Source organism: Sorghum bicolor, chromosome 9 (genome assembly GCF_000003195.3).
Source record: "Sorghum bicolor cultivar BTx623 chromosome 9, Sorghum_bicolor_NCBIv3, whole genome shotgun sequence".
NCBI classification, from domain to species: domain Eukaryota; kingdom Viridiplantae; phylum Streptophyta; class Magnoliopsida; order Poales; family Poaceae; genus Sorghum; species Sorghum bicolor.
Window position 1 is genome coordinate 53,502,805 of NC_012878.2, and position 18,385 is coordinate 53,521,189.

Sequence of the window (18,385 nt, forward strand, 5' to 3'; positions counted from 1 at the left end):
CATAAGGTGTTAGTCCTATGTACCCTATATAATCAGCCCATGAGGCCCAATGCAATATATCAAATATTCCACCAATTATATTCTCCTTGAAAGATGATAGTATCATGACCGACTGGATCATAAGAAGAAGATTATTCTAAATGCATCATAGCAACACAACAGAGGTACGAACTCAATGAATCTTCAGCTACTGTTTCACACATAACAGTGTATCATGGATATGAATACTTAATATTCTTGGCAAATGGCTGTATACTCATTTTTTTCATCATTTCTGTACTCTGCACATACTTATGCTTGAGTGCACTTTATATGCCAAGCAGTAATCATAAAGAACCAATATACAAACCTGCACAAAAATTGGTTGCAATGTAGTACATGCAAGATTTCAACCTTTGTGTTTGTCAAGTAGCAGTATATCTTAGAATAGTGCAACTAGAGATAGCCATTTACAGTACAACAAGCAAACTAAAATTGAAAAGAAAACAAAGATAACACAATTTACCTTTACTATCGTGAAAACCTAATGTTTAATGTTTTCAAAAAGCCTGTCGGCAACAGTTTACTTCAGATCACCAACCATGGCCAAGTCATATCTTCTCAGGCAAAAACTAGAGGTTTTAACTATGTTACGAGCAAGTTTCCCATGCATGCATGCATAGAAACAAGTTTACAACATAAAGTATCCAGGGTAATAACATATTTATCAAAATGTTGATAACAATATCTCATACTTCATTATTTAATTTAGGGTAGCTCGCTGTTGAATATGTAAGATCTGCAATTCTGTCCTGCATAAACAATGATTTGGAATTCTCATTTATATACTTCTTTTCTTCATGTACAGATCTTCATTTGAATTATGAATGTTGTTTCAAGAGCATTATACCTTATAGGTTCCATCCACCATCAGATTGCCGTATCCAAATGTATGAACCTACAGCTAGATGGTTCACTCGATACTTCTCAAGAAATAAGGTATTTTCACTAGACAACATGAAAACAAGAATACTGGCAAGTAGTCATGTCAGTTTCTTTCTTCTGTGAAACCACATTCTATTCATCAGGAACCTGTGCCTCTTATAGTACCACCGTGTCAAAATGTTATATCACGGAGGACCTAGTTTTCTTTTCTTTTCTTTTTTAAGGAATTTTATGGTGCTTGTAAGGCTAGCCTGAACATTTGTATTGCAAAACTGAGAGCAAATTTGGAGGCAAAAGCAGAAGTTCAGGGTGGAAGGTATACATCCTCAAATTACTATCTAGTACTTTCTCTTCTTCTACCCCGTGAACACTATCATTTCACAAAGTATATCCTCTTGGTACTCAAATGTGTCATTGCAACTTTCAGGAGCTAAACAGACATTTTTTTCGGATACAAATCCATTTTACCTCCCGTGATGGGAATGGACACATCTAATTGTAAAATTTGTAGTACAAAGATTTTTTTTTTAATAACTATTCTAATTAACTCCCATGGGATTGTAAAATTTCACCTAGAATCCGGAGAGAGAGAGAAAACAAAGATGGTCGACTAATCGTCATCATCCCTGATGCAACAAATGCTAGTAAGCACGCAGCCTTCGAGAACGACAGAGAGCACTCAATAGCGACAAAATGTAATGCATCATGGGTGGAGGAATGCCATGGAGATTGCTGGTCTCCTTACGAATCCACATGCGGCGAATCCGCGATAATAAGCGAAAAAAAGCCAACAAGCTCACCGTCTCCGAAGCAAATGGAGCATTGCAGACTCGCCCGCACTTCTTCCTTTCTCATCCTCCCCGGGCTCCAATTTATGGCGGCGGCGACTATGGTATGGCGTAGTTGCGCTGGGCATCGCCGCACCGCGGGGTTGTGGTTGGTCTTCTCTAGGAAAGGTGGTGGTTTGGTGGCTGGTGCTCAGGCAGCGCAGCGCCGCCGCCCCCCGCCGGTGAGCCTCGGCCCTCGGGGTGATTCGGGTGACAGTTGACACGCAATCTCCAGATTGCAGAAATAGGGCCGAATCCCATTTGATTGAGCCCCCTCGTTCTCCGTCTGCTCAAGATACGTGTGCCCATTAGGAATCCAGGACATACAGAATGGGCTGGCTAGTGGGCCGTGGCCTCCTTCGTTGTAGTTTGAACTTCAAAATCAGACATCACATTCTCTAATAAACTCTATTAAATTAAAGGTGTATAATTGTTCCAAAAAAAATAAAGGTGTTTAGTTTTTATTTCCTATTTTATCTAAACTCTAATCACTTGGGAATGGTATCATTTTCTAGTGTTTATATGCTCATAATGCGGCACAAAGTAGAGCTAAAGAAAAAAAAAAATGCATTTGGTTTTGATCGTCGCCAAACTCTTTCTCATTTTAATCGTCGCCTTTGGTCATAGATAGTAGAGAGGAGAGGTGGCGTGAGAGTATTGTAGGAAGTAAAATTTAACAGATGATAGAATTCTTTCTGTTTTAACAGTAGCTATAGATTATTTAATAAAGACCACAAGTTAGACAAATAAAAGGGCATTTCTAGGGACTACTATTTTTATTTACCGATACTGCCAAATAGTTTATTTTAATGGGTCATTTGCGACACCTGTGTCCGTAAATGTTCAGAAAACAAACACAAAAATGTCTGAAAAAATAACTAATTGGACAGTTTACTAATCTGTGAAACAAATCTTTTAAGCCTAATTATTTTATGATTTGACAATAATTATCAAATACAAACAAAGTATCAAAATCCAAAAAAACTTTGATCTAAACAAGGCCTAACATAATTTATTCTATCATTTTTATTTCAGATTGCTATTCCCTCTATTGTTCACCTGAAATTTCCCTCAAACTCTCCCCCTGTTAGTTTATTTCACATTTGTTTATCTGAAATTTACCCTCAATTTCTCCACAAATTTCCACAGCACCACACGATGTATCATCTAGTAAATGGAAAAACACAAACCCAGTTTACAGAAGCAAATGGCTGAACATATCTTGAGCAACTAAAGCATCTCATCGCAACCATCCTGCGCACAATATATATCAACCATATTGGCAAAGTGAATTTCGATAGTATTTCATTGCATATTTCAGGTTAGAGTATATCCAATTAACCTCGCAGTTACCATACCAAGGTACATTCGATCGTTCCATCTAATTCTGACGCAATCCAAGTCATAGTAAGCCGTACCAAGCCATGACCAGAACAGGGTGAATTCTGCAGAAGAAGATGGCTCAATCTGGCATCGCCAGAAGAGAGCTCACCTCACCAGGCATCGTCCGCAGCCGCTCTGGCGTTGGTGCGCAAGCGCTCGAACGCCTCGACGGGCACCGTGAGCGTCCCGGCGCGCGCGTGCCACCGGGCGCCGTGCCGCGCCACCTTGCCCGACACGTCCTCGACGGCCTTGAGGAACTCCTTCGCCTGCGCCGGCGCGAGCACCTCCCTGGCGGCGGCCTCCACGGCGCGCCACCGCAGCTTGTCGGCCCTGCGCGCGGCGCGCGCCATCTTGCACATCTCCTCGGCGGCCGTCTCGGCGACGCGGTCCTTGGTCTTCTCGCACGCCAGCTTCATGGCGTAGGTGGACTGGTACTCGGCCACCTCGCCGTCCAGCGCGGCCTCGCGGGCGCTCAGGCGGCGGGCCGCGGCGGAGAGCGCGTGGCGAGCGTGCGCGGGGAGGGACGGGAACAGCGCGGGCAGCAGGGCCAGGAGCATGCAGGACGGGCGGAGGTCCCCGCCGAGCCAGGAGAGCGCGGACACGGCGAGCGGCGGGTCGTCGGGGCGCGCCACCAGGCCGGGGACGTCGCGGGGGCGGACGGGCGGGCCGGCGGCCAGGCGGGAGTAGCGCTCGCGGAGGCGGGAGAGGTCGGCGGTGATGTCCATGGCGGCCGCGTTGTCGCTGTCGCTTGAGTCCGACGACAGGAGGCGGCGGTGCGCCATGGGGTCGGAAGCGCCGGGGGCTGACAACCATGGGAAAGCAAGATGGTAGAGAATCAAACAACAAGACCACGGGGATTGGTTTGAGGCCAAGAATCGGTGGGAAATTAAGAACACCAAGAACGCAGTGGTTGAAGCCAAGCAATAAGAAGGATTACGTACAGCAGGGGATGAAGCAGGGGAGGCAGGAGAGGAAGCCCTTCTCCTTCTTCTCCTCCTTCTTGGCGCTCTTGCCTGCGCCGCCGCTGCGGTGGTACCCGGCGTCGTAGCCGAAGTAGAAGTCGTCCGCGTCTTCGCCACCCAGGGGGCTCAAGAACGGCATTGCGGCGGTGGATGCGCCCAGCCCTGCTCTTCTCGCGCGCAGGGTGAGAGAGATGTGCTGGATCGGTGGATGCAAGATGTTTAACGGCGGCCAGCCGTGCCCGTGACTCTTCCGATGCGCGTGACGGGACGAGAACGAGAGATGCGAGTGCGATGGCAGTAGGGGTGTTAAGAATATTCTTAATATTCTAAGTGATCAATTAGTGGACAATTAGCAACTGCTAATGACGGTTTCCTCTCTCACGCTCCTACTCTTCCTGGCACGGATATGGGGATCGTGGGAGCGGGTCTCCACTCTGGGAACTGCCCCATCGGGGGCTTGTATATATATATATTCACTGTTCATCAATAAAGACAACTGTTCACTTTACATTCTACTGTTCCTATTACATTTCTACTGCAACACGTTATCAGCGCTCTACACTGAGAAGAGAAGGCCGGGAGCAGTTCCTCAGGCGCAGGCGCCGGAGCCGTTCGTGATTCCGGCGATCACCGGAGTTGGAAAGCGAAACCAAGGTACAATGCCTCCACGGCCGTACGTACCATCTGCACAACTCGTTCTTCGCCTCGTCTTCATGATCTACTACCGCGCCTGCCGCACCGGAGTGCCGTTTGACAACGAGCACATCCGGGACTCCCTCCTCAACGCACTGCGGAATCTCCTCGGAGAGAGCCGCGGCGCTGGTGCTCCGGTGGAGGGCGTACGTCGTCGTCGTCGACGCGGTCGCCGTGCTTCCGCTCCAGTGGCACCGGTTAACCCAGTGATGGGTTTACCGGCGAACTGGAGTCCTCGACAGGGGGAGGCCTCCGTCCAGCACCTCCCCTGGTGCCCGTTCCAGGGAACGGCGCCGGGACCGTCCTCCTGGGCGCCGGGACCGTCCTCCTGGGTGCCCGTGGCACTCGCCGCCATGAACCCGGAGGCCGGTCCATCGTCTTCGGCCGTACCGCCTGGCTTCACCGACACCAGGGCAGGACCATCGACTTCGGCTGCGGCGCCTTCCGCGAACGAGGCGGCTACTGCAGCCGGTTCCCCGTCGACCCCGCTGCCGAACGGATCGGCGACTCCTCGGCCGCTCGCGACCATCGCAGCGCGCCGGGCCGCACCTCCGCTCTGCCTCTTCTCCAGGGATGCCGGCGACGTCGTCGATCCGGCACTGCAGGCCCCGCCACCACCGCAACCAACCACCCCTCCGGCCGTCAACATCGCTGACGCGGCCGGGAGCCCAACCATCCGTCGTACGTGGATCTCGGTGCCGCACGGCCCGTCCGCGCGCGCGCAGGCAAGCCCTCGCGCGAACGGCCGTGTCCGGGCACTCGAGAACGGGCACGCCAGCCCGGGAATGCACGTCGGTGGTGGCGCCTCTTCCTCTCCGGAGGGGCGCGCTCCTCCTTCTGCTTGAAGTCGCCCCCGAGAGGGAAGGGGAGCCCCTGGCCACCGGCCTGGTCCATTGCGGCCGGGTCCCGGGGCTGGAGGTTGCGCCCTTCCCAGTCCGCGCCAGTGCTAGCCACTGGACGCATGGGCGCGACGGCGGACGGCAAGGCGACGGGTGGTGGCGGCCTGCGGCTTCGGGCGCTCGCGGCAGCTGGTGGGCAACGGCGTCGGCGTCGGCAGCAGGCGCCTACGGCAGCGCACGGCGGCGCCCTACGCGGCGGCATGACCCGGAGGCGGCGGCGCCCGGCGACGGCGGCGCCCAGGCGGCGGCGGCGGCCTGCCTGGCCGTGGTGGAAGTGGTGGCGGTTAGGGTTTCAACCCTAACCGCCGCCCTTTTATACGGGCCAGGGGAGGTAGTGGGGGGGGGCGCGCGCCTGGGCCGAATTGGCAGCCCAGGCCCAGGTTGCGGCCTGCTCCCCCCTGCTGGCTGCTCGCGGGCCGGCCGGTGTGCTCTGGGCCAGAAGCCGTTTATCTTAATTTTCTGTTTTATTTCGAATTTGTGAATTCCAGCAGTATTAGTTCTTAATCTTTAATTAGACTATGCTAATTTCTGCAAAGTTATCAGTATTAGTGTTTTATTCTTGAAAGTTTAGAACACTGATGTGATTGTGGACTGGTACAAATGTGTTTGTTTATTTGTACTTATGCAAATTCGGATTCTAATATAAGAATGCTAGTATGTTTGTGTTATTTCATGATCACTCTCATACTTGTTGTGTCATTACAATAATTATATCACATATTCTATCTCTCTGTTAGTTTATTCATTAGTTTATTACTGATGAATTACAGCTATTAATTTATGCATAGCTTAATTATTTATTTTGGGGAGAATTTTTTGAAATATTCAAGGCATTGGCTATGATTCAAATTTTCTGTTGATTATTTAATCTAAAAACAGTGCCTAAGATAGTGAGTTTATTCACACATTTTCAAAGGTCTAAATCAAGTCCTTTTGACTAGATGATTACCTACTGAATATATACCCCAAAATAAAAGATTAGACCAAGATCATTTATGGCTTACACTATTGCAGTGATTACCATGTTTTAATCATTAATTTGTTTATATATGGTGTAGTAGAGTTCTTAGCATTGGCTGCGTTTAATTCAATAATTGGATTATTCGGCCCAGAGACCGTGCTAAGACAGCAAATTATTTGCCTACTATTAAGATCTACTCTATGTCTTATGACATTTGAGATTATCTAACCATATATATATACAAATTTTTGAGAGTTGCCCTGAATATTATATGATCTTTGTCTACCTATTGATATCTTAAATCAGGATGAGCTATGCTAGTTAAATTAATTTGCATTTTATTACAACATTTTGCTTACCATCATGATTGTAATTTACTTTGAGTAAATTTATTAAATCAAATGGTATTACTTTGTAGGCTATGGCCATGGCTAAAGAGTTCGATGAACTTGCTTTAGATGGTCACAATTATCCTACTTGGGCATCGGATATCAAAATTAACTTTGCATCCCGTGGACTTTTGGCACACATAAATGAACCTATTGAAGGGGTAGTGCTAGATGAACAAAAGAAGTACGGGGCCTTAATGTTATTAAGGTTCTATATTCATAAGGATCTCAAACAAGAGTACCTTATGGAGGAAAATCCTCGCACATTATGGCTTGCTCTTAAAGAGCGTTATGATCAGCAAAAGGAACTCATATGGCCTGAGGCCAATCATGAGTGGAATCATTTACGTCTGCAGGACTTTAAGTCCGTTGCTGATTACAATCATGCTGTTCATAAAATTTGCTCTAAGTTGAAATTTTGTGAGAAAGAGCCAACGGATGCTGATAAGATAGAGAAAACTCTATCTACCATGCTACCCGCTGACCGAGTCTTACAACAGCAGTATCGGGCTAGTAACTACACTATTTATTCTCAACTTATTCATACATTAACCCAGGCTGAGAAACATGATGAGCTTCTTATGAAGAATCACCATAAGCGTCCAGTTGGGGCAACACCTCTGCCTGAGGTCCATAATGTTCAGAATAATGTTAAGAATAAAAAGTTCAAAGGATCTACTTCTGGAGGTCCTAAGAACAAGCCCGAGAAGCGAAAATTCAACAAAAAGCAAAAGCCAAATGGTAAAAATAAGCAAAAAAGTGAGGGCAAGTCCAAGAATGACAATAAATGTCATAGGTGTGGGACTTACTCTCATTTTGCTAAGGATTGTCGTACTCCTAAGCACTTGGTTGCACTTTACCAAAAGTCCTTAAAGGAAGCAAAGCAAGGCAAAGCAAAAGAACCAGGAATTGAAGCACACTTCAATCTTGCTTCTGAGGCCACAAAGGAAGTGGGTTGTTCAAGCAAGGCTATTGTGGAAGCAAAGAACAACAATGCTCACCAAATTGAGAACCTTCCATGAAGGGATGACATGATCATGGAGTTCACTTCCAATGACATGTTTGGAGATTTCAATTAAAGTCTCGATCCAGAATTGATATCTATCTAATTATTTTATTAGAGATGCAAGTGTGTTGTAATAAATTAAGTTGTACAAACTCTATGTGCCTTGAGTTGTACAAACTTGTTTGTGAGATGAGAATTGTGGAACTATATGTATTGTAATGTCATACTCTTATGTTGGTATTGTAATAAATTAAGTTGTGTATGTATTTCTATATGTTTTATAAGAATTTTAATTGCATTCTTATTTCACTATAGATGTCATCTGATGTCAATCCAATGGAGGAATTATGTCTTGTAGATAGTGGAACCACAAACACTATCCTTAGGGAGATGAAATATTTCCAGACTCTTAAGAAAAGAGAAGGAAATGTTATGACCATCGCTGGAAGTGATGCTCTGATAGTTGGTTCAGGTAGAGCCACTATTGTTCTCCCTATGGGTACACAATTAATGATAGAGGATGCATTATTGTTTCCTGAATCAACCCGTACCCTTTTAAGCTATAGAGATATCCGTAAGAATGGTCTCCATGTGGAAACACATGTAGATAATAAAGAAGAATTTATTCTCTTTACTAAACTTACTGGATTTGGCAAACAAGTTTGTGAGAAAATTCCATCCCTCCAATCTGGATTGTACTATACATACATAAAACCAATATCTCATGTTGCATACAAGATAATTTTTCAAAATGTTGATTTATTCCAAACATGGCATGATAGACTTGGTCATCCAGGAATTGGAATGATGAGAAAAATTATAGGCAATTCATTTGGTCACAATTTGCATAAAGCAAAATTCCCACAATCTTCGGATTTTGTATGCACTGCATGTGCTACAGGGAAATTGATTTTAAGACCATCAACTCTTAAAATCAAAACTGAACCACTAAAATTCCTTGAACGAATTCAAGGGGATATTTGTGGACCGATTCAACCTGTATGTGGACCGTTCAGGTATTTCATGGTATTAATAGATGCATCTACAAGATGGTCTCATGTGTGTCTTTTATCGACACGAAACCATGCTTTTGCTAAAATAATGTCTCAACTAATACAGTTGAAGTCACATTATCCTGAACATCGAATTCAAACAATTCGAATGGACAATGCTGCTGAATTTTCATCTCATGCTTTCAATGATTATTGTATGGCAATGGGAATTCAGGTTCAGCATTCTGTACCCTATGTCCACACTCAAAATGGTTTGGCTGAATCTTTAATAAAGAGAATTAAACTCATTGCAAGACCAATGTTGATGAATTGCAAGTTGCCTACTTCATGTTGGGGTCACGCAGTACTGCATGCTGCTGAATTAATCCAACTACGACCAACTGCATATCATGATAATTCCCCTTTACAATTAGTACGTGGTGATCCTCCAAATATTTCCCATTTGCGTAAATTTGGGTGCGCAGTTTATGTGCCCATCTCACCACCTCAGCGAACAGCCATGGGACCACATAGAAAATTGGGGATCTATGTGGGATTTAAATCTCTGTCAATCATTAAGTATTTAGAACCTCTCACAGGGGATCTATTTACGGCCCGGTTCGCTGATTGTATTTTTAATGAGGATCATTTCCCGGCATTAGGGGGAGAAATGTACCAAAATGAATGCCGAGAAATTAATTGGAATGCGGAAGGCATTTCATCATCTGATCCACGTACTATGGAAACTGAACTTCAGGTTCAAAGACTTATTGATTTGCAAAATATTGCAAATAATCTGCCAGATGCGTTTACTAACTATAAAGGTGTTGTTAAATCTTTCTATCCTGCAAGGAATGTGCCAGAAAGAGTGGAGGTACCAAATAAAACCACTCATGTAATCCCTCTTGGAAACAAGAGGGGGAGAGGCAATTCCAAGGTGCAAGATAAGAAACAAAAGAAAGTAGTAAACGAAGATCAACTTTCTGTTGATATACACCTAGTGACTAATCAATATCTTTTGGAAAGATTTGATATGTTACCTGATCCACTTATGTGTGTAAACACTAAAGTTGGGACATCAAGAAATCCTAGATCAATCATTTTGGGAAATAATGATGATCCATCAAGGGTAGATGAAATTGCCATTAATTATATAGAGACTGGAGAGTCCTATGATCGTAAAGCTACAATTGTCGACATTTATTTCTCTGAACAAATTGCTGAAATCCTTCAAAATGATCCAGATCCAAAATCCATGGTAGAGTGTAAGAAACGCTCGGACTGGAACAAGTGGAAGGATGCAATAGAAACAGAGATAGCCTCGCTTTCAAAAAGGGAAGTGTTTTCGGCTGTATTGCCAACACCTCCTGGTATCCATCCTGTTGGATATAAATGGGTTTTTGTCCGGAAACGGAATGAGAACAATGAAGTGGTGAGATACAAAGCAAGGCTTGTAGCACAAGGTTTTACGCAAAGACCTGGTGTTGATTTCAATGAAACATATTCTCCAGTTATGAGTGGCATAACATTTCGATATTTAATATCCTTGGCAGTGCAAAATCGTCTATCTATGCAGTTGATGGACGTAGTGACCGCATATTTATATGGGTCATTGGATTCTGAGATATACATGAAAGTTCCTGATGGAATTAGTATACCAAATTCTGAGGCAAATCGCAACATGTTTTGTGTCAAATTGCAGAAGTCATTATATGGCTTAAAACAATCAGGCCGAATGTGGTACAATCGGTTAAGTGAATTCCTTACACATAAAGGATACACAAATAATGATGACTGTCCATGTGTCTTCATTAAGAAATCCCAAAAGGGTTTTTGCATTATATCTGTATATGTTGATGATATAAACATCATTGGCAATGAGCATGATATTAATGAAGCACGTCATCATTTGAAAGCGGAGTTCGAAATGAAAGATTTGGGTCAAACCAAATTTTGCTTAGGTTTACAACTTGAGCATTTTTCATCTGGGATTTTTATTTACCAAGCTGCCTATATCCAGAAAATGTTGGAGAAATTCAATATGGATAAAGCATACCCATGTAAAACCCCCATGGTTGTAAGGTCTTTAGACATAGAGAAAGATCCTTTCAGACCTAGGGAGGAAGGTGAAAAGATTTTGGGACCAGAAGTCCCATATCTAAGTGCTATCGGAGCACTTATGTATCTTGCTAATAGTACCCGGCCGGATATTGCTTTTGCAGTTAACCTATTAGCAAGACACAGTGCAACTCCTACCAAGCGTCACTGGGTTGGAGTTAAGACCATATTTAGGTATCTCAATGGTACAAGGGATCTTGGATTATTTTACAGCAAAAATCAAGATCAAAATTTATTGGGTTATACAGATGCTGGATATTTATCAGATCCCCATAATGGTAAATCCCAAACTGGTTTTGTATTTTTAAATGGTGGAACAGCAATTTCTTGGAAATCATCCAAGCAGACATTAGTGTCTACTTCCACCAACCATTCTGAAATTATAGCATTATATGAAGCATCACGAGAGTGTGTATGGCTTCGCAGAATGGTAGACCACATATTAAAATCATGTGGAATTGGTGCACTTGATACACCAACAATTATCTTTGAGGATAATGCTGCTTGTGTTGTACAAATGGAATCAGGGTATATCAAGAGCAACATAACAAAGCATATTACTCCAAAATTATTTTATCCCCATGAGTTACAAAAGAATGGGGAAATTGAGATTCTGCAGACTAAGTCATGTGATAATCTAGCAGATTTGTTCACCAAGTCTCTACCATATTCTATGTTTCACAAATATGTTGAAGGAATTGGTATGAAAAGGCTTAGGGACTTGCAGAAATCAGGGGGAGTATCTCTTGATAAATGATTCATTTGTATTATATTGCGCTCTTTTCTTTGTATGAGTTTTACTTTAAAGTTTTCTCATATAAAGTTTTTAACGAGGCAATATCAGCATTATATATATGTCATATCATCCAGTTTTTCCCATTAAAGGTTTTTTTTGGAGATGATATTTTAAGACATTGTTATAATGATTATCACGGTGTTTCTCCTTTATTTTCCCATTGGGTTTTGAGGAGTTTTATCCTGATATATCAAAGCATTCCTAAGTTTTTTCCCACAGGGTTTTTCGAAGGATAAATGATGGTGACAATTATGATGAACAAATAAAGAAGATAATTGATCAGGGGGAGTGTTAAGAATATTCTTAATATTCTAAGTGATCAATTAGTGGACAATTAGCAACTGCTAATGACGGTTTCCTCTCTCACGCTCCTACTCTTCCTGGCACGGATATGGGGATCGTGGGAGCGGGTCTCCACTCTGGGAACTGCCCCATCGGGGGCTTGTATATATATATATTCACTGTTCATCAATAAAGACAACTGTTCACTTTACATTCTACCGTTCCTATTACATTTCTACTGCAACAAGGGGTTCGCCACCCAGGGGAATCAAGAACGTCCGTGACAGTTCTTGCGGGTTCTTAACAGGCTTCTTTCTTGTGTTGTCCACTGGACTTGGCGGACTTGCCGCTGGACCGCGAACGTTGATTTTGCAAGGCAGATTGATGGGCTACTTTAACAATCCGCCCCGCATGCACTGCTTCTTTGCTTTTTCTTTTATGAGAAGCGAAACCTTTAGCCCTTGTTTAATCCAAAAACATTTTAAAATTTCTTATTATATTGAATCTTAAGACACATGCATAAAATATTAAATATACATAAAATAATAACTAATTGAACAATTTACCTATAATCTACGATACGAATTTTTTAAATCTAATTAGTCTATAATTGAATAACAATTGTCAAACATAAACGAAAGTGCTACAATATCTAAATCCAAAAGGTTTTGAATCTTATTGAGCATTTGAGCGTATACAAACATCGTCAACATGCCTACCAAGTCCATCGGACACACCACTTCTAGCTAAGACATGGTCATCAAACGCCATCCGTGTGATCAGTGGCGAATCTAGGATTTCAGTATAGGGTATGCCATCCAAAAAATTTCATATACAATTTGCTAAATTTATTTTAGCAATTCGTTAAAATTAACAATGTGATTTGGTATATATGCACTAAGTAACATGATAAAACTTAAATTCATGGTTTAAACTAAACCATCCATAATTGAAATATAACCATAGAAGAGAATCAGAGACTTAGTTGCTATTTTCTGACTATTTTATTTGATGCTTTTGAAGGGATATAAATGTCTTAGATTATACTATCTTCCTAACTTGCCGCGTGGGCTACCACATGGGCCTTTCGTGGTGGCGTGATGACCAGAATTCTACATATGTTTTTTTCTTTTTACACTTTACAATACAGATGTTTATACTGTTATACGTATATATAACACTCTAGTTGCCGGTGCTGCAGGGTATGCCAGTGCATACGTGGCATACCCTGTGGCTACGCCACTGCGTGTGATGGACACATGTTGATGCGTCCCTTCATGAACAAAATCAAAAAAGTTGAACTCGCGTAATCTACCTCTAATTTCCTGAACTATATGTCCATAAGAGCCCATGCTCTCTTCCCGGATGCTCCTGATAACTCCTGTATTGTCATACGGTAGTCTAAAATGACGAAGGACCAGATCGTCAAATCTGGCCGTCTAGGAGCAACTCCAGCCCTAAGTCTCTACTAGGTTTCTATTCTAAATTTAAAGACTTGAAAAAAAAATCACTCTCATAGGACTCTTATTTAGGGTCCTACTCCTAAATTTTAGTTTTAGGTCCCAGCAACAAGAGGACCCTATCCTTTCCAAACCCCGCCACCGCACGGAGGCTCCGCGTGATGCAGTGCTCCTCCCACTGATCCGCCCCTGCTGGCCGCCATTCCCACCGCTTCCTCACCCTCCTGCCTTCGCTCCCCAGCCGTTGCTCCTCTTCCGGGCGGACAGCCATGGACGAGGCCTTCGCGCGCGTGGTAGAGGATGGCCTCAAGCTCACCAAGTGCCTAGTCCTGCCCAACGGGGGTTGGCTGCCGCTGCCGCGCCCGCACCTGGACCCCGCCGTGGTGCTGCTGCAGCTCATGCCCGCGGCGCCCATGGCCTACGCGGTCGTCGTCGACCCGGGCGTCGTCGACAGCCCCAACATGCCCAGCTACCAGCCGCATGTGTACGCCGCCTCGACCCGCCCGCGCTCATCCCGCTCTAGATGCGTGAGGTCGAGCTCCGCGTCGACTACACCGTCGCCGACTGCGCCACCGCTGAGGTCGCCCTGCGCGCGCATTGGTGGGTGCACTACATCACGCGCAGCCACGCCTGCCACTACACATCGTTGTGCCCATAGGAGTGTAGACCTCGTCTAGAGGCTCCGCGTTTCACCCGGAGGTTTCGCGTCTCCAGCAGCACCTGCATGCAGCCAGGGCGGCCGGCGGCACGCGTGAGGCGCTCCGGAGCAGACGGCGCGGCGGGCGGGGCGCTGGAGCAGGCTGCGCGGATTTTAGGTGTTGGGCTGGAGTTGCAATGGATCTTTAGGTCTCTATTTTTTGCAGTCCAACATGTAAATGGAAAAAAGTAGAGACCCATTTATATGCTGGGCTGGAGTTGCTCTAAATGTTGGCACAATCCGCGGGGCAGCTTGAAGCAAGACACAGAGAATGTTGGAATAGCTTGCGCTACTGATTTGTGTCCAGTCTTGATTTTGCTAGAAGGGATTCTCTAATCAGACTTGATTTCGTCAAAATTTTCTGCAGTATAAGGAGTACTTGTCAAAATCTGCCCCGCGTGCCATGCACACTGCTGCATTCGCCATCAGCCTTGTCAAAATAGCGAAGGCCCAGAAAGCAGCAGCAGGGCCAGCACCCAGCAGCGTAGCGCCTTCGCCAGGAGCCATCAGCCATGCACGGCCTTCTCCCCATCCTCCTCCTCTGCTCGTCTCTCCTCGCAACCACACCCACCGCCGGCAGTCCAACCGCGGAATCCTGCCCGAGCGACACGAACTACACGCGCGGCAGCGCGTTCCAGGCCAACCTCGACGCCCTCCTCTCATCACTCCCCGCGACCGCCGCCGCCGCGTCCACAGGGTTTGCCACGAACAGCACCGGAACCTCGACCGACGACCAGGCGGCGTACGGCCTCGCGCAGTGCCGCGCCGACGTCATCGGCACGTCGAGCTGCAGCACGTGCCTCAATGGCACGGCGCAGGACGTGGCCGCCGGCAAGTGCGCAGGCCAGAAGAAGGCCGTGCTCGTCTACGACAACTGCCTGCTGCGGCTCTCCGACGAGAGGTTCTTCGGCGCCGTCGACATGTCAGTGGTGAATTACCTGTTGAACACGCAGAACGCGACGCAGCCGGAGCAGTTCGCGACGCAGCTCGGCGCGCTGATGAACAACATCACGAGGAAGGCGGCGCTCGAGTCCCCGCGGATGTTCGCCGTCGGCTCAGCCGCGGTGACGCCCTTCGTGAACATCTACGGGATGGCGCAGTGCACCCGCGACCTCACCGCCGACGACTGCAACCGCTGTCTCGTGAACGCCGTCTCGTCGATCCCGAGCTGCTGCAGCGGGAAGAAGGGTGGCCAGCTCATCTACACCAGCTGCTCCATCCGGTTCGAGGTGGAGCCGTTCTACAGCATCCAGGCCGCTGAGGCGGCGATGTCGCCGGCGCCGGCCCCGGGAGGCGGGCTCGTCAACGGAAGCGACCACTCCGGCACAGGAAGCAACGACGGTGAGTCCCGTCACTTTCCTGACGCGTTTGATAGTTGACACTTAGGAAGTTAGGATCTTCTGTCGTCCCGTCACTTTCCATATGTTGTCGCCGTCGTAGTTGACACTTAGCTCACATCTTGACTCGGCAAAGGCCTTGTTTAGTTCAAACAAAAACCAAAATCAAAACCTTTTCAAGATTCCTCGTCATATCGAATCTTGTGGCATATGTATAGAGTATTAAATATAGATAAAAATAAAAACTAATTACACAGTTTGCTTGTAAATCACACGATAAATCTTATAAGCCTAGCTAGTTACTCTATAATTAGACAATGTTTGTCAAATAAAAACAAAAATGCTATAATACTAAAAATCAAAAAGTTTTCGGAACTAAACAAGGCCAAATTTGACGATGGGATTTCTCCATCTTCTCCAAACATGACCACATGAGATGCTATACCATTTTGAGAGAGTCGTGACGTCTTTATAAAGGCTTTGAAAAACGTTTTGCTTTTTAGTAGCAGAGTTGAATTCCAGAGTTTGGACGGTGACTAATCTTGGCAAAGTCTGAAATGTCTTCTATTCTGAATTACCGTGCACCCGTGTGAACTCTGTGCAGGGAGTAATCACACGGTCAGGACAGCTCTTCTCGTGTCCATCCCTGTCGCTGTTGCGCTGCTCGTGCTGCTGCTAGTTGTTGCCTATCTCTGCAACAGGAACAGAAAACCACACAAGCATGTTCAGATTGCAAGCATCAGTAAGTGGTGAAACAATGCCGGCCACAGTACATTATATTTGACGAGTAGTGTGGTGCTATGTTTAGGCCTGACGTTTTTCGTGCTCTGTTATAAACAGGACATGAAGATGAAGAAGAAATGAGAAGCTCAGAGTCTCTCCTGTATGATTTGAGCACCCTACGAGCTGCCACTGACAACTTCTCAGAAGAAAACAAGCTCGGCGAAGGCGGGTTTGGGCCAGTATACAAAGTACGAAACTAACTTTAAACCTGCAACCTGAAACCTAATCAACAAACCCTGATCTACGCAGCTGATCTGCTTTCGCACGACAGATTAATTGTTGGTCTGTGGTCCATTGTTCTTCAGGGCACGCTACAAAATGGACAGGAGATTGCAGTGAAGAGGTTGTCTGCAACATCGCAGCAAGGACAGGTGGAGATGAAGAACGAGGTCTTTCTGCTGGCGAAGCTCCAGCACAAGAACTTGGTGCGCCTTCTCGGGTGCTGCATCGAGGAACACGAGAGGCTCCTCGTCTACGAGTTCCTCACCAACAACAGCCTCGACAAGATCCTCTTTGGTGCTGCATTTTCAGACAACCATGATCCTAACAGAATCATTTCACTCCAGATCCTGCACGGCAGGAGGAGCTAGGCTGGGGACTGAGGCACAAGATCATCGAGGGGATCAGCCGAGGTCTCCTCTACCTCCATGAGGACTCGAGGCTTACCATCATCCACCGGGATCTCAAGGCCAGCAACATCTTGCTGGACGCGAACATGAACCCCAAGATCTCCGACTTCGGCCTGGCCAAGCTATTCAGCATCGACTCCAGTGTAGGAAACACCAGCCGCATTGCTGGAACATAGTAAGTGAACAGTGCTTTGGCATCTCCAATCACCAAAATGCATCGGGTCGAATTCAAGTCGAACGCCTGAACTTTTCTGATGTGTCGTGTGTTTCCGAGATACAGCGGGTACATGTCGCCGGAGTACGCCCTGCACGGCATCTTCTCGGCCAAATCGGACGTCTTTAGCTACGGTGTCCTTATCCTCGAGATCGTCACCGGACGACGCAACACGTACACGCATGCTTCCGGACCCTCTGAAGATCTTCTTACCTATGTATGGATCCCTGATCTTGTTAATGTCATGAAGCATCAACTAGACCCTTTATTTATTTTTAATTTTTGTTTTTTTGGGTATCCTAACTCCGTGTAAAGGCTAATATACTTGTTATGCATGGCATGGCCGCATGGGCAGGTTTGGAAGCAGTGGAGCCGCGGGAGCGTGCAGCCGCTGGTGGAGGGGTGCCCCGACGAGGGGCGCCGGCCGCAGGAGATGCTGAGGTGCATCCACATCGGTTTGCTCTGTGTCCAGGAGGACCCGCACCTCCGCCCCAGCATGGCATCAGTCGTCGTCATGCTCAATAGCCGATCCATCACGCTGCCGGCGCCCGCCGCGCCAGCCTTCGTGATGCCAGGCCATGGTCTCACGGTGACCGCGGACGGGGTGCCTGTGACGGGAACGGATCGCCAGGGTGCGCGGGCGGTGCCAGCAGCAGCTCGGGGACAGTCCATGTCCATCAATGGAGCCTCCTTTACTGACCTGGAGCCGCGTTGATGGATCATCAGCAACATTATTATGAACGACGTCGATTGATCAATGATCTTGTATGTTTCTGTTTAATGTTTTTTTGGGTTTCTTTCATTGCTTTTTTTTTTGGTGGTGGTGGTGGGGAGTTTGGTTCTGAAATACATGAATATTAACTTTTTAAATATGTCTGATTTGGATGTCTTTATTCCGTATCAAAATTCAAAAGTAAGGAGGATTTGAGCAACAAATTTTGTCTCATATGTGCAGTGAACCCACCGCGTGAATGAGCCAGAAAGTACTATTGGCTGATTTGTTCTGAGAAATCGGTTGATAAGCTCAAACGAA

At 46.0% G+C, this 18,385-nt stretch overlaps 2 protein-coding genes across 2 annotated transcripts; one reads left to right on the forward strand and one right to left on the reverse strand.

Annotated features, from left to right (window-relative positions):
- Positions 3,031-4,619, reverse strand: LOC8077038. Its single transcript, XM_002441260.2, has 2 exons — positions 4,076-4,619; positions 3,031-3,936 (listed from the first exon to the last, which is right to left on the reverse strand). Exons 1-2 carry the CDS (start codon positions 4,233-4,235, stop codon positions 3,245-3,247), a joined length of 852 nt encoding a protein of 283 aa, XP_002441305.1. The 5' UTR covers positions 4,236-4,619; the 3' UTR covers positions 3,031-3,244.
- On the forward strand, positions 14,819-18,270 carry LOC8064177 (putative receptor-like protein kinase At4g00960). The gene is made up of 7 exons (XM_002439952.2): positions 14,819-15,730; positions 16,331-16,468; positions 16,567-16,697; positions 16,815-17,025; positions 17,076-17,313; positions 17,419-17,569; positions 17,708-18,270. The coding sequence occupies exons 1-7, from the start codon at positions 14,902-14,904 to the stop codon at positions 18,065-18,067; spliced, it is 2,058 nt and encodes a 685-aa protein (XP_002439997.1). The 5' UTR covers positions 14,819-14,901; the 3' UTR covers positions 18,068-18,270.

Coding starts and splice junctions, on each gene's coding strand:
- LOC8077038 (XM_002441260.2), bottom strand. CDS start 4,235: ATGCCGTTCTTGAGCCCCCTGGGTGGCGAAGACGCGGACGACTTCTAC. Junction 3,937..4,075: donor CCCCTGCTTCATCCCCTGCT/GTACGTAATCCT, acceptor CATGGTTGTCAG/CCCCCGGCGCTTCCGACCCC.
- LOC8064177 (XM_002439952.2), top strand. CDS start 14,902: ATGCACGGCCTTCTCCCCATCCTCCTCCTCTGCTCGTCTCTCCTCGCA. Junction 16,469..16,566: donor TGTTCAGATTGCAAGCATCA/GTAAGTGGTGAA, acceptor TGTTATAAACAG/GACATGAAGATGAAGAAGAA. Junction 17,314..17,418: donor AGCCGCATTGCTGGAACATA/GTAAGTGAACAG, acceptor TCCGAGATACAG/CGGGTACATGTCGCCGGAGT.